Source organism: Barbatula barbatula (genome assembly GCF_947034865.1).
Source record: "Barbatula barbatula genome assembly, chromosome: 17".
Classification (NCBI taxonomy): domain Eukaryota; kingdom Metazoa; phylum Chordata; class Actinopteri; order Cypriniformes; family Nemacheilidae; genus Barbatula; species Barbatula barbatula.
The window spans coordinates 2,881,139-2,902,995 of NC_136780.1; the positions used below are offsets into that span (position 1 = coordinate 2,881,139).

At 37.0% G+C, this 21,857-nt stretch overlaps 3 protein-coding genes across 4 annotated transcripts; all 3 read left to right on the plus strand.

Moving 5' to 3' along the window:
* Positions 1-1,187: 1,187 nt before the first annotated feature.
* On the plus strand, positions 1,188-14,006 carry LOC306906656 (uncharacterized protein; the record flags this gene model as incomplete). Its single annotated transcript, XM_079478255.1, has 18 exons — positions 1,188-1,376; positions 1,476-1,741; positions 2,694-2,869; positions 3,141-3,274; positions 3,817-4,059; positions 4,573-4,608; positions 4,735-4,806; positions 4,900-5,153; positions 5,277-5,455; positions 5,622-5,743; positions 5,944-6,186; positions 6,903-6,974; positions 8,156-8,370; positions 11,472-11,751; positions 11,906-12,171; positions 13,307-13,482; positions 13,556-13,689; positions 13,771-14,006. Exons 1-18 carry the CDS (start codon positions 1,253-1,255, stop codon positions 14,004-14,006), a joined length of 3,228 nt encoding a protein of 1,075 aa, XP_079334381.1. The 5' UTR covers positions 1,188-1,252.
* Positions 6,084-11,373, plus strand: LOC306906450 (torsin-1A-like). 2 transcript variants are annotated; one of them, XM_079477852.1, is made up of 13 exons: positions 6,084-6,342; positions 6,472-6,776; positions 6,903-6,974; positions 7,068-7,330; positions 7,455-7,633; positions 7,834-7,955; positions 8,156-8,554; positions 8,684-8,988; positions 9,115-9,186; positions 9,280-9,542; positions 9,667-9,845; positions 10,046-10,167; positions 10,360-11,373. In XM_079477852.1, the coding sequence occupies exons 8-13, from the start codon at positions 8,844-8,846 to the stop codon at positions 10,605-10,607; spliced, it is 1,029 nt and encodes a 342-aa protein (XP_079333978.1). In that variant the 5' UTR covers positions 6,084-6,342; positions 6,472-6,776; positions 6,903-6,974; positions 7,068-7,330; positions 7,455-7,633; positions 7,834-7,955; positions 8,156-8,554; positions 8,684-8,843; the 3' UTR covers positions 10,608-11,373. The 2 variants fall into 2 exon arrangements, with proteins under 2 accessions (XP_079333978.1, XP_079333977.1); XM_079477851.1 differs by lacking the exon at positions 6,084-6,342 and having other exon boundaries at positions 6,421-6,776; positions 8,156-8,988.
* A 3,244-nt stretch (positions 14,007-17,250) lies between the features above and the next one.
* On the plus strand, positions 17,251-20,250 carry LOC306906451 (torsin-1A-like). The gene is made up of 5 exons (XM_079477853.1): positions 17,251-17,413; positions 17,509-17,765; positions 18,438-18,613; positions 18,864-18,997; positions 19,287-20,250. The coding sequence occupies exons 1-5, from the start codon at positions 17,290-17,292 to the stop codon at positions 19,562-19,564; spliced, it is 969 nt and encodes a 322-aa protein (XP_079333979.1). The 5' UTR covers positions 17,251-17,289; the 3' UTR covers positions 19,565-20,250.
* Positions 20,251-21,857: the final 1,607 nt, after the last annotated feature.

Below are 21,857 nucleotides of genomic sequence, written 5' to 3' on the forward strand. Positions count from 1 at the left end.
TTGCCCATTTAAACTTTCTATCGATTTCTCACTTGAAGTGCACGCACATGTGGATGCCAGTTCTCATACAGCACAAGGCCACAAGCAAGTTCTCTATCGTTTCTTTTTGCACGTCTTATAACAAGGTATGTCAAAAACACATGAAAACAGTCTGTTTTGTCTTAGATTAAATTAAAATAGTCTGATCTATATCACTATATCTCCACTTCGCGTCGTGTCCTGATCACACTTTTGTTAAAATGTTAGACCCACTGAAACTGATAGTTAAATAAAATGGTGAAATAAAATGTATTTAACCCTTAAATAGTCTGTCAGTCTTTCTTCTGAAGTTTAAGGGGAACACACCTACAGTATCCCGACCTGTCCACCACCCAAGACAGGCAGCAAAAAACTAAACTTATAGTCCATTGGTCCAGTTTCTGTCTGAATGTATTAAGAGTTTAAACACTTCTCTGCAGCTGATTTTAAGTCATTAAAATTGTGCTTTTTTTCCATTTTATATATATACTATAGGCTAAACTAAGTTTATGTGTTACAGTACGATTATTTACAGCAACGATAAAAAAAATCCATTCCATTTTGCCTAAGGCCTCCAAATGTTTAGAACCTGGTTCTCTCAATGGCTCTGGGTTAACTTTACTTTATGAGACAATTCGCAAACTATAAGTACCATCGTGTTATTCCAGGTTTGCAGAGATCAGAAATCAGATCAGAATCTCTATGGTCAGCACATCGTGTCAGATGTTGTACTGAAAGCTGTATCATCATTTATGACAGACAGTTACCCGAACAAACTGCTGTCAAAAGCAAAATTCTGTCATCATTTATGTTAACGGTTTGTCACAATCCCAGTCTGTCTGCCTGATTATTGTGAACTTTTAGTTTGTATGCCTTAGTTCCTGTTTCCTGTCTAGTGTTGTAGTCTTTTGTAGTTCTTTTGTTCACTGGTTGTTTGTCATGATCCGTTTCAGGTGTGTCTTTAAGCCCTATGTTCCCTTTGTTTTGGGTTGGTCTTTGTTATACCCTCATGTGTTACTTGTAGATAACATTGACAAACAAAAGAAGGTTTATTTGAATAAAACTTTGTAAACTGCAATTGGATCTTCTCTCCGCCGGGTCTCTCACCTGTACAAGGTTATGGATAAATGTGCGGTGAAGTTCCACCCAGTTTTGCTGTAGGTGTGGTTGTCAAACTTCATTCTTGAAAAGTCATTCTTTAAAACTCAAACACAGCAAAGACTCAACTTTTACAATGAAAACAGAAAAATTATTTGTGCTTTTTTTGTTGTTACCCATTGTAACAGAAAAGACTGGAGTCTTTGCCATTTTTAATGGTTTCTTTGACAAAGATGTTTTACGACCCTTTGATTCTCAAGGTAAGGAAAACCTACATTAGCTTCATTTTATAAAATAAGTCAATGGTTGAAATATATTTTTTCTCTATATGCCACTAACCAATATATGTATATTATCAGAGTTTGAGAAAGATCTAAGAAAGTCTCTATATGGGCAGCATATTGCATTGGAAACGATACTGAAAGCTGTGACCTGGTTTATGAAGAATCCAAATCCACCAAAACCACTAGTGCTTTCTTTACATGGACCATCAGGAGTGGGAAAAACATATGTCCCAAAGATCATTGCAAGGAATATTTATGAAATGGGGGAAAAGAGCAAACATGTCCACACATTCAGAGCCACACATCACTTCCCACACAAAAAACATTCAGCGATGTATGAAGTAAGTCAAGCATTTTATATTAATTATATTTTTAGTATTGGTGGCACAGGGTTCTGCTCCAATTTTTGTAGCGTTATTTGAGGTTTAGGGGCAATAAACTTCCCTAACCCTTTCTATCAGTAATGATCGGCTAATAGTATATACTGTATTCTGACTTTCAGCTAGGACTCTAAGATAGTTGCACCTTAAGCCTGTAGAAAGGTATCTCTACAAGCAGAATTATGAATAGTTGAATCAATGAATAGTTCAGTCCAAAATGATATGACCCATGTCATTCAAGCCCCGAGTAGCACGTTTCCAAAAGAATGCAAAAGTGCCCATTAATAATTCCTGACTTGTGCTGTATACTGAAACTGCTCCATGAGAGCAACTTTTGTTAAACACCCAAACAACAATATAAGCCATTATTTGATAAGTCTGCACCTGTGCCTCTTTTCCACACAAAAAAAGCAAGCACTTTTTAAACAACACAAGGGTGAGTAATTAATGATACAATAATCATTTTGGGCTGAACTATTCCTTTAAAGGGATACTCTACCCAAAAATGTAAATTCTCTCATTACTTATCCTTAAGTTGTTCCAAACCTGTATGAATGTATTTCTGAACTCAAAGAAAGATATTTGGATAAATGATAGCACCTGAGATTTCTGGGGCACTAACATTTGCTCTGTTAAACACAAATGAGATATTTTTAAGGATTAAGGCAAACGAACAGTTCTAGTAGCACCTTTGACAATCGTGCTTTTACTACCCCAGACAGTCAGTTGTTTACATTCTTCTAAATATCTTTGTGTTCAACAGAACAGAGTATGTATTCAGGTTGAACTTCTTAAGGGGGAGTAATTCATTAGAGCATTTTAGTTTTTTGGTGGAGTATCCCTTTAAGAAGCTCTCAGGCAAGATAATTTGAAGTCTTTATGAACATTAAACTTGTTCATTCTGTATATGCAGGATCAACTTAAAGAGTGGATTCATGGAAATGTATCAAGTTTTCCACGCTCGATGTTCATATTTGATGAAATGGACAAGATGAACCCACATCTGACTAACACCATAAGAGCTTTTCTGGACTATATGCCTCACATAGATGGGGTGTCATTTCACTCTGTAATCTTCATTTTTATCAGGTGACGCCCTTATGCTCTTAGTTATCAAATCATTTGATCAGAATGGAAAACTACTAAAATAACTGCACTCCACACTATTTAGTTTTTGATGTTTAAAGCAAACTGTCAGAAACAGTCAAAACATGAACAAAATAATCTATTGCAAGTTTAGAAGAAACACATTTTCTATGTATCAGCAGTCTATTGTTGACACTTTTGCAACTGTTGTAAGCACAGCAAATAATAAATAAAATGTACCGCTTCCAAGTCCATAATAAACTGTTGTCTTTAGTCAATCAGGTGGGAATGTGATCAGCAACCTGGCTCTGGATTTCTGGAGGAAAGGAAAAGAAAGAGAAGAACTACAGATGATCACAGAGGAAATGGAGACTCAGATTTATCAGGAAATCTTCAATGATAAGAACAGTATGTATTCCTGGAAACTTATTGTGTTGAAATGTATTCAGGATTTTAATTAACACTTTTGGTAAAAGCCCTTGCTTTTAGAAGAAAGCAACACAAATATGTATTAAAAAATATTTCATGGAATGTTTTTTCACAAAACACAAGTCCGTTCCCATCTAAAGCACAAACTAACCTTTTCACTGTAAACCCAAAAACAACAGCACTGACCACCAAACTACATACTCTTTTACTCTACTGACTCAAGAACACATTCGTTGAATGTAGAAAAGTTCAATAAAAGGAAGGAGGCGGGAACCGGCGAATGTAAAACAACTTTAAATCATATAAACAAACAATAAAACAAAAGTAAAATGTCTCCAGGCCTGGTCCTCTCTCACCCTTGTCGCTCCTCTCTTATGCTTCCGGAGCTCCTCCATTAGAGATGCGAGATCGGTGCAAGCGCAGTTGACGCTCGTTATCACTCGCATCACCGGCCTCGCGCCATTCCCTCACGGCTCTCTTCACGCCTTGCTCATCACATTGAAACACTGTTCTTTCTACAGGTGGATTTTGGCACTCTAGCATCATTGAGCAGCATCTGGTGGATCACTTTATACCTTTCCTGCCTCTGGAACTGAAGCATGTATGCCAGTGCGTTCGGGTTAAAGTGACCAATCTGAACATCACTGTTGTTCGTGATGTAATAGACAGAGTGCTGAAAGACATCCCCTTCTTCCCCCCAGAGGAGAAAATCTTCTCTGTTAAAGGCTGCAAAACAGTGAGTCAGAAGTTGGGGCTATATGCAGGTAGGTTACACAAATGAATTTTTGTGCCTTGTTCAAAAAACTTGACTAAATAAATTGTTTTATAAAAACAATTTATTTGTCTGGGTTGAGTCATAAAAGACTGATTACAGCCACCCTGTTGAAATAGAGAGCGAGGTTTCAGTGGAAACAAAACAGGTGAATAAAAGGGTTCTGTCATTTTAAATTTGTGTAATTTGCTTTTGGGAATCATTTACATTTATGCATTTGGCGGACGCTTTCATCCAAAGCGACTTACATTGCATTATCCCATACATTTATACATAGGTTTCTGCAATCCCCTGGGAGCAAACCCACAATCTTCCTTTGGCTTTGTGACAATGCCATAATGCCATAATGCCATCATTCATATCTACCAGGCATTTAGATTATAAGCCGGAACTTTGTAAAGCTCCAGTCAGCTCTACTCTAGTGTTGTTGACAACAAATAACAACATGTACCGCTTCACTTTCTCATTACAAATACAGCTTTTTTCTTATTACCTATTGTACCAGTAGAGACAGGAGACTTACAGCCTTTAAAATCTGAAGGTAAGAAACTATTTTCACTTTCATTTGTGAGACATTTGAGGTGATGGCTGATAAATATGGTCTCTTTTATTGTCAGAGTTTGAGAGAATTATTTTGTGCTGTTTTTGTTGTAACCCGTTGTAACAGAAGAGACCGGAGTCTTTGCCATTTTCAATGGTTTCTCTGACAAAGATGTTTTACGACCCTTTGATTCTCAAGGTAAGGAAAACCTAAATTAGCTTCATTTTATAAAATAAGAAAATGGTTGACATTTTTTCTCTATATGCCACTAACCAATATTTATATTGTCAGAATTTGAGAAAGATCTAAGAAAGTCTCTATATGGGCAGCACATTGCATTGGAAACGATACTGAAAGCTGTGTCTGGGTTTATGAAGAATCCAAATCCACCAAAACCACTAGTGCTGTCTTTACATGGACCAACAGGAGTGGGGAAAACATTTGTCACAAAGATCATTGCAAGGAATATTTATGAAATGGGGGAAAAAACCCAACATGTCCACACATTCATAGGTTCATCTTACAACACACACTCAGCAATGTATGTAAGTCTTGCACTCAGGTATTTCCTGCATTACAGAATAATCTCATGAGACTGTGAAGAAAAAGCGTTTCAGACTAGGATTATGAAAAGCAGACCACTAAAATGTTTAATTCTGTATATGCAGGCACAACGTATCAAACGGTGGATTCATGGAAATGTATCAAGTTTTTCACGCGCCATGTTTATTTTTGAACAAATTGACATGATGAACCCAGATTTGATTGATGCCATAAGACTTTTTCTGGAGAACATGCACTATGTAGATGGAGTGTCATTCAACAATGCAATCTTCATTTTTACAAGGTAATGCATTTGGTATTTTGCAATTGGCAACATGGTGTGCAACATACTGAATAATCCAGCAATTTAGTGTTTGTGTGTGTTGGTGGGTGTTAAAAACACCAGTCTTGTGGTTGTGACTGCTGTATTATAATATAAAAGACCTACTCTATCCTATGTACATTCACAGTAATTATGGTGGGGTTAAGATAACCAGCTTGACCTTAGATTTCTGGAGGAAAGGTAAAAACAGAGAAGATTTACAGATGAACACAGAGACTTGGCTTCCTCAACACATCTCCAATATGAGAAGTATGCATTCAGAAACTGCTCTTTTATTAACACCTTTAAAAACTTTTGTGATATAACTGACAGAATTGTTCATGTCATCATAATGTCATCATGTCATCATAAATCCTGACATCACAGAATATTATAAAACTCATATTTGTATCCTCTTTTTATTAAGTTTACTCAAGAACACTTCAACCAATAATTGTTTTGTTTTTCAGGTGGGTTTTGGCACTCCTGTCCATTGCATGAGCATCTAGTGGATCACTTTATTCCTTTCCTGCCTCTGGAACTGAAGCATGTACGCCAGTGCGTTCAAGTTAAAGTAACCAATCTGAACATCGCTGTTGTTCGTGATGTAATAGACAGAGTGCTGAAAGACATCCCCCTATTCCCCCCAGAGGAGAAAATCTTCTCTGTTAAAGGCTGCAAAACAGTAAGTCAGAAGTTGGGGCTATATACAGGTAGGTTACACAAATGAATTTTTGTGCCTTGTTCAAAAAACTTGACTAATAAATTGTTTTATAAAAAATTATTTATTTGTCTGGGTTGAGTCATAAAAGACTGATTACAGCCACCCTGTTGAAATAGAGAGCGAGGTTTCAGTGGAAACAAAACAGGTGAATAAAAGGGTTCTGTCATTTTAAACTTGTGTAATTTGCTTTTGGGAATCATTTACATTTATGCATTTGGCAGACGCTTTCATCCAAAGCAACTTACATTGCATTATCCTATACATTTATACATAGGTTTCTGCAATCACCTGGGATCAAACCCACAACCTTCCTTTGGCTTTGTGACAATGCCATAATGCCATCATTCATATCTACCAGGCATTTAGATTATAAACCGGAACTTTGTTAAGCTCCAGTCAGCTCTACTCTAGTGTTGTTGACAACAAATAACAACATGTACCGCTTCACTTTCTCATTACAAATACAGCTTCAAGAAAAACAAGCAACTTTACATTCGTACAACAAATATTTGTGCTGTTTTTTCTTATTACCTATTGTACCAGTAGAGACAGGAGACTTACAGCCTTTAAAATCTGAAGGTAAGAAACTATTTTCACTTTCATTTGTGAGACATTTGAGGTGATGGCTGATAAATATAGTCTCTTTTATTGTCAGAGTTTGAGAGAATTATTTTGTGCTGTTTTTGTTGTAACCCGTTGTAACAGAAGAGACCGGAGTCTTTGCCATTTTCAATGGTTTCTCTGACAAAGATGTTTTACGACCCTTTGATTCTCAAGGTAAGGAAAACCTAAATTAGCTTCATTTTATAAAATAAGAAAATGGTTGACATTTTTTCTCTATATGCCACTAACCAATATTTATATTGTCAGAGTTTGAGAAAGATCTAAGGAAGTCTCTATATGGGCAGCACATTGCATTGGAAACGATACTGAAAGCTGTGTCTGGGTTTATGAAGAATCCAAATCCACCAAAACCACTAGTGCTTTCTTTACATGGACCATCAGGAGTGGGGAAAACATTTGTCACAAACATCATTGCAAGGAATATTTATGAAATGGGGGAAAAAAACCAACATGTCCACACATTCATAGCCTCACATCACTTCCCACACGAAACACAGACAGCGTTGTATGTAAGTCATGCACTCAGGTATTTCCTGCATTACAGAATAATCATTATGAGACTGTGAAGAAAAACCGTTTCAGACTAGGATTATGAAAAGCAGACCACTAAAATGTTTAATTCTGTATATGCAGGCACAACGTATCAAACAGTGGATTCATGGAAATGTCTCAAGTTTTCCACGCTCCATGTTTATTTTTGAACAAATTGACATGATGAACCCAGATTTGATTGATGCCATAAAACTTTTTCTGGATAACATGCACTATGTAGATGGAGTGTCATTCAACAATGCAATCTTCATTTTTACCAGGTAATGCAATTGGTCTTATGGTTTGACAAAAACAGTAGCATACTTATTATTGCATGGTGTGCAACATACTGAATAATCCAGCAATTTAGTGTTTGTGTGTGTTGGTGGGTGTTAAAAACACCAGTCTTGTGGTTGTGACTGCTGTATTATAATATTAAAGAATTAATAAAAGACCTACTCTATCCTATGCACATTCACAGTAATTATGGTTGGGTTAAGATAACCAGCTTGACCTTAGATTTCTGGAGGAAAGGTAAAAACAGAGAAGATTTACAGATGAACACAGAGACTTGGCTTCCTCAACACATCTCCAATATGAGAAGTATGCATTCAGAAACTGCTCTTTTATTAACACCTTTAAAAACTTTTGTGATATAACTGACAGAATTGTTCATGTCATCATAATGTCATCATGTCATCATAAATCCTGACATCACAGAATATTATAAAACTCATATTTGTATCCTCTTTTTATTAAGTTTACTCAAGAACACTTCAACCAATAATTGTTTTGTTTTTCAGGTGGGTTTTGGCACTCCTGTCCATTGCATGAGCATCTAGTGGATCACTTTATTCCTTTCCTGCCTCTGGAACTGAAGCATGTACGCCAGTGCGTTCAAGTTAAAGTAACCAATCTGAACATCGCTGTTGTTCGTGATGTAATAGACAGAGTGCTGAAAGACATCCCCCTATTCCCCCCAGAGGAGAAAATCTTCTCTGTTAAAGGCTGCAAAACAGTAAGTCAGAAGTTGGGGCTATATACAGGTAGGTTACACAAATGAATTTTTGTGCCTTGTTCAAAAAACTTGACTAATAAATTGTTTTATAAAAAATTATTTATTTGTCTGGGTTGAGTCATAAAAGACTGATTACAGCCACCCTGTTGAAATAGAGAGCGAGGTTTCAGTGGAAACAAAACAGGTGAATAAAAGGGTTCTGTCATTTTAAACTTGTGTAATTTGCTTTTGGGAATCATTTACATTTATGCATTTGGCAGACGCTTTCATCCAAAGCAACTTACATTGCATTATCCTATACATTTATACATAGGTTTCTGCAATCACCTGGGATCAAACCCACAACCTTCCTTTGGCTTTGTGACAATGCCATAATGCCATCATTCATATCTACCAGGCATTTAGATTATAAACCGGAACTTTGTTAAGCTCCAGTCAGCTCTACTCTAGTGTTGTTGACAACAAATAACAACATGTACCGCTTCACTTTCTCATTACAAATACAGCTTCAAGAAAAACAAGCAACTTTACATTCGTACAACAAATATTTGTGCTGTTTTTTCTTATTACCTATTGTACCAGTAGAGACAGGAGACTTACAGCCTTTAAAATCTGAAGGTAAGAAACTATTTTCACTTTCATTTGTGAGACATTTGAGGTGATGGCTGATAAATATAGTCTCTTTTATTGTCAGAGTTTGAGAGAATTATTTTGTGCTGTTTTTGTTGTAACCCGTTGTAACAGAAGAGACCGGAGTCTTTGCCATTTTCAATGGTTTCTCTGACAAAGATGTTTTACGACCCTTTGATTCTCAAGGTAAGGAAAACCTAAATTAGCTTCATTTTATAAAATAAGAAAATGGTTGACATTTTTTCTCTATATGCCACTAACCAATATTTATATTGTCAGAGTTTGAGAAAGATCTAAGGAAGTCTCTATATGGGCAGCACATTGCATTGGAAACGATACTGAAAGCTGTGTCTGGGTTTATGAAGAATCCAAATCCACCAAAACCACTAGTGCTTTCTTTACATGGACCATCAGGAGTGGGGAAAACATTTGTCACAAACATCATTGCAAGGAATATTTATGAAATGGGGGAAAAAAACCAACATGTCCACACATTCATAGCCTCACATCACTTCCCACACGAAACACAGACAGCGTTGTATGTAAGTCATGCACTCAGGTATTTCCTGCATTACAGAATAATCATTATGAGACTGTGAAGAAAAACCGTTTCAGACTAGGATTATGAAAAGCAGACCACTAAAATGTTTAATTCTGTATATGCAGGCACAACGTATCAAACAGTGGATTCATGGAAATGTCTCAAGTTTTCCACGCTCCATGTTTATTTTTGAACAAATTGACATGATGAACCCAGATTTGATTGATGCCATAAAACTTTTTCTGGATAACATGCACTATGTAGATGGAGTGTCATTCAACAATGCAATCTTCATTTTTACCAGGTAATGCAATTGGTCTTATGGTTTGACAAAAACAGTAGCATACTTATTATTGCATGGTGTGCAACATACTGAATAATCCAGCAATTTAGTGTTTGTGTGTGTTGGTGGGTGTTAAAAACACCAGTCTTGTGGTTGTGACTGCTGTATTATAATATTAAAGAATTAATAAAAGACCTACTCTATCCTATGCACATTCACAGTAATTATGGTTGGGTTAAGATAACCAGCTTGACCTTAGATTTCTGGAGGAAAGGTAAAAACAGAGAAGATTTACAGATGAACACAGAGACTTGGCTTCCTCAACACATCTCCAATATGAGAAGTATGCATTCAGAAACTGCTCTTTTATTAACACCTTTAAAAACTTTTGTGATATAACTGACCGAATTGTTAATGTCATCATCATGTAATCATAAATCCTGACATCACAGAATATTGTAAAACTCATATTTGTATCCTCTTTTTATTAAGTTTACTCAAGAACACTTCAACCAATAATTGTTTTGTTTTTCAGGTGGGTTTTGGCACTCCTGTCCATTGCATAAGCATCTTGTGGATCACTTTATTCCTTTCCTGCATCTGGAACTGAAGCATGTACGCCAGTGTGTTCTAGTTGAAATGACCAATCTGAACATCCCTGTTGATCGTGCTGTAATAGACCGAGTGCTGAAAGACATGCTCTTATTCCCCCCAGAGGAGAAAATCTTCACTTTTATAGGCTGCCATACTGTCAGACAGAAGCTGATGCTGTACATCAATTAACGTTCATGTTATTTTATTTCATAAAGTTACTGTCATTATGTCTGATTTTATTGAATTGATGCTGTGATAATTGTGTAGAAGCATTAAGTTGTAATTGATGCTTCTACACAATGTAAATGCAGTACCAGGCACTGTCTTTTTCAGTCATGAAATGAACATCATTGAATGACATTGGAGCACATGTCATCTTTTAAAAAGATAAAAACTTGACATCTTTAAAAGGGATATATAAACAGTTTTCATTTATCTTTTGTCTATGTCTTTTGTGTCAATAATCCTCAATCCTGCTATTCTCACCCAGAACACAATAGGATAATGTGCACATAATGCTTTTTTCAAACCTTTTTTTATGCATGACAAAATATTTTATATTATAATAAAATGATTTAAATGGTATTTTCTAAACAAGTGTTTTATCCGAATTCACATGGCCTACGTTTGAGTGACCATCAATGAGAAATTATGTTTTCCTCATAAAGATCTACTTCCTCACTAGACTTCAGCATCACGAAGACACGCCCCCTTGCCGGTCATGTTCTGTTAAAGGCTCTGTCAAAGAGAAGTTGTTGCTGTATATTACGCCCTAGATGATTTTAACAACATGCAAAATACTAAATACGTGAACTGAATCGTTCACTTACAGTGTTCTGAAACAGACATAACCTGAGGAGGCAAAGTCTGGGATGGGGTTTGTTTGTATGTTGTTTACATTATTAACACATTAGACCAATGTAACAGGTACAACTATTAAAAAAATGCTAAAGTGAACTTTGAGAAGAACTTCTGCTAAATATCTTGTGGAAATGAGCTCTTGGCGTGGATGTTTTTTTCTTTTAAGTCACCGGTAGATCACTAAATACTTAGTGGGGGCAGGGAGGGCACAAGGAGGTTACTTTACCTGTTAGTTCGCTCCAGAAACGAAACCTGCAGTCAGAAGAACACACTGCAAGTTTCACAGACATAATGAAAGAGTTGCATCTTGTAATAGTTTTATTTTTCTCTTACATAACTTTAACATCAGGGGATGATTTCTGTGAGATCCTTGTGGGTAGTTCTATAGCTGCTGCTGCTACCGGCGTTTTTTTAGCAATTGTATTTTCAGTGTCTCCTGAGGCGGATCATGTATTGCCTTTTGATCCTAAACGTGAGCAAACCTATTCCATATACACTATCTTACAGTATGTTTAAACATGTTCTCTTTCCTCTTTTTTACAACTATGGCTTTATTGCTTTCACAAACTTTATTTGTCAAGTTTTACAATTTTAAAACTACAAATGATATCACTGTTTCTACCCAGGGTTGGAAAAAGATTTATATCAAAATCTCTACGGGCAGCACATCGTGTCGACAGTTGTACTGAAATCTGTATCGTCATTTATGACCGACAGTAATCCAAACAAACCCCTCGTGCTCTCTTTCCACGGGACAACAGGAGTGGGAAAGAACCATGTGGCTAAAATCATCGCTAGAAACATTTATGAAAAAGGAGACCAGAGCGACCATTACATCACTTATATATCAGAGCACCATTTCCCACACATAGACAAAGTCGACATGTACAGTGTAAGTAAATGATGTGAATTTCAACATGACTTTTCAGATGTGAATAGCTTATACTGTTATAAATGTTTTTTTAAATGAATATTGTCTGTATTAATGGGATTGTTTAGAGAAGAACATATGAAATGTTTTTGTTCATTTAACATTAACAATTCAATTTAATCTATAAGATTATATCGCAGACAGACAAATTCACGGTTGATCATGTTTAGAGAACCTGATAGTCTTTCTGTAGACACTTGAATAACCTGTATAACAGGGGTGTGTGTAGTACAGCTGTGAATGCTCTGCATACCCAATCCATTTGAAAGAATAAGTACAGGACCTTTTAAATTATATTTACATTACTTAAGGAATTTCCTTGGTTTTTTTTTATATAAAGCTTATCTAATAACATTTGTATGTTGCCTACACTCTAAAAGATGTTGGGTTATTTCAACCCATCGTTGGGACGACCCAGTGCATGTTAATTCATATCCCAACAATCGGGTTTGTCCATTTTGGACCCAACGCTGCATTGAAAAACCCCAACATTTTTAAGAGCGTATATGTCTGTAAATTACTCATTTGCAAAATGCTAATTTGCAGCTTTGACTCGTTGCACTGAATTGCTATTCCTTGTAATTGTTGCATATTCTCATTAGTTTGATGGTGCTTTTGCTGCAAGACAACACCGTATAGACAACTATGGAAATCATGATTAAATAATAATACTTGATGAATTTGAGTTTTGACATCCGTGTCTGCTTCACAGTAAGAAGTTATCCAAAAATATGGCAATAGCAGCTACAGTAAATTTAAAGGGATGCTCCACATTGACAACCGTAGTAGGAAGAATGATTGTAAAGTTTATTTGTTCTGTTGAACACAAAGTTAGATATCTTGAAGAATTTAGGAAAACAAACAGATAGGGCACCTTTGACTACCAGTATCATTTTTCATATGGTAGTCAACGATGTCCCAAAAGTGCCAGTTGCTAACATTTTTCCAAATATATTTCTATGTGTTCATCAGAACAAAGAAGTTTGTACAGATTTGGAACAACTTGAGGGTAAGTAAATGATTTCAGTATTTTAATTTCTGGGTGAACTGTCCCTTTAAAAGCAGGGTCATTGATCTTACATACGTATACTTACAGGCACAACTAAAGCAGCAGATTCATCAGCACGTGTCAAGTTTTCCTCTGACTATGTTTGTATTTGATGAAATGGACAAAATGAATCCACAGCTGGTTAAAGCGCTCAAACCTTTTCTGGGCTTCAGACCTCACGTAAAGGAAGGGTCATACCACAAAGCAATCTTCATTTTTCTCAGGTGATGCCCTTGATTGGTGGGATTAAATAAATGAAACGCATAAAACTGTGAGCAAATCCCTTTTTATTCGCAGCAATGCAGGTGGGAATGCGATTGCCAAAACGGCTCTGGACTTCTGGAGCGCAGGTATAAACAGAGAAGAAATACAGATGAACAGCAAAGGAATGGACACTAAGATCTTTCAAAACGTCTTCAATGATAAGATAAGTAAGTATTAAAAGGTTGCCAAAGAAGTAGTAGCATATCTTTCTTTGTTGTATGAAAAATGTTTGCAATGTCATATTACAGGTGGATTTTGGCAGTTTGTGGATCACTTTATACCTTTCCTGCCTCTGGAACGGAAGCATTTACGGAAATGTGTTCAAGCTGAAATGGTCAGTTTGAAGATCAATGTAGATCAACACCCTGATCTGGCAGACAAAGTGGTCAGAGAGACGACCTTCTACCCCCCGGAGGAGAAAATCTTCTCTGTTAAAGGCTGCAAGTCAGTCAGACAGAAGTTGATGCTGCACATCAATGACTAGAAAAAAACACGTTCATGTTGAGCATTTCATAAAGTTACTGTCATTATGTCTGATTATATTGAATTGATTCTGCCGTGATGATCTCTGCTTCTGTGTAAATAAAGTACCCGGCACCGTCTTTTTAAAACTTCACACCTTTAAAAGGGACAAAATAAAGGATTTCATTGATCTCGTGTCTATGTCTTTTGTGTCAATAATCCTCAATCCTGCTAGGTTGCAGTTTCTCACCCAGAACACAATAGGATCAAGTGCACATAATGCTCTTTTCTAAACTTTTTTTAATGCTAACAAAAATATTTTATAATCAAATTAAATTATTTGAAATGTTAATGTTATTTTCTAAGCAAGTGTTTTATCAGAATAAGTTTGAGTGACCATCAATGAGAAAATATGTTTTCCTTATGAAGAGCTACTTCCTATACTTCAGCATCACAAAGACACGACCCCTTGCCGTTCAAATCATTAACCACACCCATTGTGTCTATATTAACTCATTTCACAGCACTAGTTTTAAACTTTGATTAAAGACTTAACAGAGATCAAGAACAGTATTGTGATTCAACTTTTAACCACGATTTTATCAGATAGTTTTCTCCCATGGAATTTCACCACTTTTTTTAAATACATATTTAATTATTATATTTGATGAGTTGAAATGTGTTCCTCCACAATACTGTTTCATTTTCAAAGAGCGTCTCCCAAACAGCTGCATTTTGGCACTCTAATACTTGGTGGACCACTTTGTTCCATTCCTGCCTCTGGACCCGAAGCATGTACAGCAGTGTGTTTTGACTGAAATGACCAATTTAAAGATCCCTACTAATGATAATCTATTAAACAGAGTGCTCAAAGACTTGCCATTTTTCCCCCAGAGGAGAAAATCTTCTCTGTTATCAGTCAGACAGAACCTGACACTGTATGCTAAGAATTAGATGAACATGACTTTTTCCTTTTGTTTACGCTACTTTTCAAGAAATGGACAAACCACATTTTTTTCAAATAATTGACATTGTGTTGTAAAAAATCTCACAGACAAACATGAAGTGTGAGTGACCAACAAAAAAAAGATTGAAAAAAATTGTGAAATATGGAGAGCCAAGGTTTTCGAACAACAAAATCAATATTTGTATAGGTCATTTTATAACTGATTATGCTGTGATGGAAATCTCTTGAGATGAACATCGCTGAATGAAAGTGGAGTTCTTTTCACCTTTGTGTTTACCTCTGTAACAAGGTGTTTACTAGTAACTTTTATAGCCCGTTTTGATTTTAGCGTCAATAATATTCAGCCCTGCCGAGCAAAATTCTGCCATGCCAAGCAAAGAGGAGAAAAAGATTCCAGAGAAAGTTACTGTCATGGCCACGGGTGGTGAGACAAGGACAGAGGACCCATGTGCGACAGCGGGTTTAACAGATATTTTAATAATAATAAAACCCACGTGGGGGTAACATAAAACATGACATGTACACAAGAACATGGAATAACTAAACTTGACAAGACTAAAGATAAACATTGGGTACAAATATCTGGCCAAAAACTACACTGAACAAGACACATGGACTCCACACAACCACAATGAACCAGCACAAGACAGAAGACACAAGGGCATTAAATAAGGGAATAATCAAGATGGGGACAGGTGCGGGGCATGAACTAATAATGAGCAATAATGAGGAAAAGAGAGGACGGGAACAGAGACGAGACCGGAGAGAGCCTATGGCAAAGCAAATAAACCATAATCGCCTCTCTCCACACAAAACATGAGACTCTGTCATGATCCTGCCACTAAACCAAACATGACATGATGCGGCAGAATCAATAAAAAAAAACTTCGGATACAGAAATTGAGTAAATGTAAAAATGTATTGGTAATAATTGAAGATTTCTTTAAGGTCACATTTAATTTTAATTAAAGATTTAATTTCCTATTATCATTTAGATTCAGGTACACAATAAAGGCATTTTAGGGATTTTCCCCACAATTATTTCATAACATCTTTATTTCGTAAAAAAATATCTTTCTGATGCTCTGCCTCCCTGACAATTCAAATGTATGACCCATCTCGTCAATTTTATTGACTGTTCAAGATGGACCTTATGCATTTCTTTGAATAGCTGGAAAAGCCTTTTATGTGATGATATATTTAAAAAATTATTTTTCCGTGGCATATTGAACATGAAGGTTGATTGAACTAACAGGTTATTTGGATTGCAGTGTTCTCCCGGTTTATTGCAAAAGGAGGCCCAACTGAGTATTGAGTGCATAGAAATAAACATACTTTTCTGAAGCCTGAAATTTCGGTTTAAAATATCAGTTTTTTATTGATCATATGTTTACATTTACTGCAAGACAGTTTATTCAAAGTTGCAATTGCACTGGCTTCCAGTAAAGTATCGAGTCGATTTAAAGATTCTGTTAAGGCACTCCATAGTCTTGCACCCCGATGTCTTACTGAACTTCTTCAGGTTTACACCCCTTCACATGCTCTCAGATATTCAATTTATTTAGTGGTACCTCGGATTCTTACTACCATGGGTGTGAGATCTTTTAGCTGTGCTGCCCCCCGCCTGGAACTACGAAACAGCAATGGCTTGTGGACTTAAACAACACGTCTTAAGACGTATCTTTTTACTCAGGCTTTTTATGATACGCTATACTGCACTTTACTGAGTCTTTACTGCACTTTATCTCTGTATGCTGAGTGTTTGTTGTGTTTGTCTTGTGCAGTGATTTGTACTTTTATTTGATTCTTTGCCTGTTTGTGAGGTGACCTTGGGTGTTTTGAAAGACGGCATTTAATAAAATTCATTATTATATATACAAAGTCAAGTCACATCACAGCTGATCGTCCAGACTCCTCTTCTCTTCCCCTACACGGACCTGTCCCTCTGTCCCGGCCTCCGCTACACCACCCTCCTGGACTGGTGCGAGTGTCTGGAAGCCCAGTCTGTCTCCCTGATTATTGTGGACTTTTAGTTTGTATGCCTTAGTTCCTGTCTAGTGTTGTAGTCTACTGTAGTGTTTTTGTTCATTGATCGGTCTTTGTTTTTACCCTCCTGTGTTCCTTGTGGATTACCTTGTTTTGTTTGTCATTGTTTATTTGTTTAAAACTTTACATACTGCAATTGGATCTTCTCTCCGCCGGGTCTCTCACATGTACAAGGTTATGGATAAACGTGCTGTGAAGTTCCACCCAGGTTTACTGTAGGTGTGGTTGTCAAACTTCATTCTTGAAAAGTCATTCTTTAAAATTGAAACACTGGAAAGACTCAACTTTTACAATGAAAATAGAAATATTATTTGTGCTGTTTTTGTCGTTACCCATTTTAACAGAAGAGACTGGAGTCTTTGCCTTTTTTAATAGTTTCTTTGACAAAGATGTTTTACGACCCTTTGATTCTCAAGGTAAGGAAAACCTACATTAGCTTCATTTTATAAAATAAGTCAAAGGTTGACATTTTTTTTTTCTCTATGCCACTAACCAATACTTATATTATCAGAGTTTGAGAAAGATCTAAGAAAGTCTCTATATGGGCAGCACATTGCATTGGAAACGATACTGAAAGCTGTGACCTGGTTTATGAAGGATCCAAATCCATCAAAACCACTAGTGCTTTCTTTACATGGACCAACAGGAGTGGGGAAAACATATGTCACCAAGATCATTGCAAGGAATATTTACGAAATGGGGGAAAAGAGCAAACATGTCCACACATTCATAGCCTCATATCACTTCCCACACAAAGCACAGTCTGAAGTAAGTCATGCTTTTTATATTACATTTTTTGTTAGTTTTGGTGGCACATGGTTCTGCTCCAATTTTTGTATTGTTAGTAGTTTAGCGGAAATTAACTACCCTAATCCTTTCTATCAGTAATGATCGGCTAATAGTATATACTGTATTCTGACTTTCAGGTAGGACTCTAAGATAGTTGCACCTTAAGTCTGTAGAAAGGTATCTCTACAAGCAGAATTATGAATAGTTGAATCAATGAATAGTTCAGTCCAAAATGATATGACCCATTGTCATTCAAGCCCCGAGTAGCACGTTTCCAAAAGAATGCAAAAGCGCCCAATAATAATTCCTGACTTGTGCTGTATACTGAAACTGCCCCATAAGAGCAACTTTTGTTAAAAAAAACGAAATAACCATACAACCCATTATTTGATGAAAGTCTTCAAATTCTGCTCCGTTAAACACAAAATGAGATATTTTGAAGAAAATCTCAGTTGTTTACATTCTTCTAAATATCTTTGTGTTCAACAGAACAGAGACATGTATTCAGGTTGAACTTCTTAAGGGGGAGTAATTCATTAGAGCATTTTAGTTTTTTGGTGGAGTATCCCTTTAAGAAGCTCTCAGGCAAGATCATTTGAAGTCTTTTAAATGTCTTTATGAACATTAAACTTGTTCATTCTGTATATGCAGGATCAACTTAAAGAGTGGATTCATGGAAATGTATCAAGTTTTCCACGCTCGATGTTCATATTTGATGAAATGGACAAGATGAACCCAAATCTGACTAACACCATAAGAGCTTTTCTGGACTATGTGCCTCACATAGATGGGGTGTCATTTCACTCTGTAATCTTCATTTTTATCAGGTGACGCCCTTATGCTCTTAGTTATAAATTCATTTGATCAGAATGGAAAACTACTGTAATTACTGAATTCCCTACTATTTGTTTTTGATGTTTAAATCACTCTGTCAGAAACAGTCAAAAAATAAACAACAATATACTGTCACTTACTGCAAAATAATCTATTCCAAGACACTTTTGCAACTGTTGTAAGCACAGCAAATAATAAATAAAGTGTACCGCGACAAAGTTTATAATAAACTGTTGTCTTTAGTCAATCAGGTGGGAATGTGATCAGCAACCTGACTCTGGATTTCTGGAGGAAAGGAAAAGAAAGAGAAGAACTACAGATGATCACAGAGGAAATGGAGACTCAGATTTATATGGAAATCTTCAATGATAAGAACAGTATGTATTACTGTAAACGTATTGCGTTGAAAGGTTTTCAGGATTTTTATTAACACTTTTGGAAACAGCCCTTGCTTTTAGAAGAAAGCAACAAAAATATGTATTAAAAAATATTTCATGGAATGTTTTTTCACAAAACACAACATACTGTATAAATCCATTCCCATCTTAAACACAAACTACCCTTTTCACTGTAAACCCAAAAAAAACAGCACTGACCACCAAACTATATACTCTTGTACTCTACTGACTCAAGAACACATTCATTGAAACACTGTTCTTTCTACAGGTGGATTTTGGCACTCAAGCATCATTGATCATCACCTGGTGGATCACTTTATTCCTTTCCTGCCTCTGGAACTGAAGCATGTACGTCAGTGTGTTCTGGCTGAAATAGCCAATCTGAACATCACCGTTGGTCGTGATGTAATGGACAGAGTGCTGAAAGACATCCCCTTCTTCCCCCCAGAGGAGAAAATCTTCTCTGTTAAAGGTTGCAAAACAGTCAAATCAAAGCTGGCGATACACGGTTGGTGCACGAAAAGTTGGTGCACTGATAAAAACTGAGTTTTGTATGTCTTCTGCTGTGCTATGATCAGACAAGGTCTGACAGACTGAACATTAAACTGCTGACCATATTCTAACCTTGCATTTAAAAAAAAAATCTCAGGTTCTCTAGCATTTGCACTGACTTCCAGTAAAGTATAAAGTCGATTTTAAGATTCTGTTACTTACTTAAACGCCACTCCATGCACCCCAGCATTCTAGTTTTGATATCAGGTAGTGATTTTTCTTTAATCTCTTTTTTTTGTCTAACTTTGTTTCGGTATTAAAAGGTATTGTAATTTATATTAATTATTTTTTTTATTGGAAGCTGCAGGGAGTTGGTGCCACCTTTTTCTTTTTGTATAACATCAATCCCTGTTTTTGGTTAGTCAGGGAGTGGAGGGAAACATATGTTATTTATTTTCTTTTACCTGTGTAGGTCATTTAGCTCTCCTCCCAATAGTTAGTTTCCTCTGTTTTTTGTTTAGGTATAACCTTCTCCTGAAAATGTAATGCTTCCATTTTTCTTTGTGCAAGCAAAATAAATTAATCTAATTTATTGCATTCAGAGTTGGCTCACATTCTGGGGCAGAGGACTGAAACGAACGCTCCACGTTTCACCTCTCTTGTTGTGTTTTTGTTGTGCAATGATTTGTGCACCTTGGGTGTTTTGAAAGACGGCATTTAATAAAATGAATTATCATTGAATCATGTACGTTTACTTTATATAACACATGCATATGGTCATTGGTTCAAAAACAAGTACGACAGCACTGAAATAAAAAGCTCCTCCAACACGACTGGAGATAGAGAGAGAGACTGGAGAGAGAGAGAGAGAGAGAGAGAGAGAGAGAGAGAGAGAGAGAGAGAGAGAGAGAGAGAGAGAGAGAGAGAGAGAGAGAGAGAGAGACCAGACTCTCCAAACTCTGGTACCCAAATACTCACAGCGCCCTAAAGCTGCTAAATGAGGAAAAACTAGGATCACCGAAACACATAATAATCCACACTGGCACAAATGACCTGAGAGCACAATAGGAAAGAGTGGCCACATCACTACAGAGAGTGATCGAGAAAGCCACATCCACCTTCCCAAATGCTCAAATTACAGTGTCCACACTGCTGCCACGGAAAGACTTCCACTTAGACACAATTCAACGAATAAATGTATCCCTCTCAAGAACCTGCGCACTAAAAACTCAAGTGCACCTGGCACATCACCCTACCCTGGACCTCACATGCCTTTATGACCATGTGCACCTGTACAGAGCAACTCTCCCTGTCTTTGCAAAGAGACTCAAAGATGCTATTCTAAACCGCAGCACCAACACCACTACTTCAAACAACAGAGCAAGACAGCATCCACCTAGAACAGGGATGAACCACACAGTACCTACAAACACCCAAAGACCACAACCACCCACCTACCATCACAACAGTCAACAGACGAGAACATCATCGCTGCTGCCTACACCCATCACCCAGCACACGCAGCAGACCCCGGGCAGCCTCAGCTATGCCCAGACAGTGAGCAGAAACCCCACACCAACATCCGCACCAGCTCCGACAGCCGAGCTGAAAGACATCCACCAGATGCTGAACCTGATCTGTTCACACCTACTGTCTTAAGACAAAACCCGCTAATTTAAATAACACCCTATGGATAACAAAGCATTTACTATATCATGTTGGAATATTCAAGGCCTGAGGTCATCTGCTTTTGGTCTAGAAAGCAAAAACATAGACTCTACCTCAGAAACCAAAAACTCAGACATTATCATCCTGCAGGAGACATGGAGCAGAGGAGACAGACCCACGGGTCGCCCTACAAACTACAGAGAATTCATTCTCCCGTCCACCAAACTACCGGGAGTCACACAAGGCAGAGACTCAGGCGGAATGCTGATCTGGCATAAGTCCGATCTCACCAACTTAATAAAAACTATTAAAACGGGCCTGTTCTATACATGGTTAGTAATAAACAAGGCCCTTACTTCTACAGAGAAAAATATATTCCTGTGCGCAACCTACGCCTGCAGAGTCACCGTACTTCATCGAAGACAGCTTCTCAACCCTAGAAGGAGAAATCAACTACTTCCAGTCACAGGGCAATGTTCTGATCTGCGGTGACCTGAATGCCAGGACCGGTGAAGAATCAGACACACTTCACTCCCAGGGAGACAAACACATCCCAGGAGCAGACGTCTTTCCTCCACCTACGCAAACAAAAAGACTCAACTATGACAAAACTACAAACAAAAACGGATTACAACTTCTCCATCTGTGTCGTACACTGGGTCTGTACATAGTCAATGGC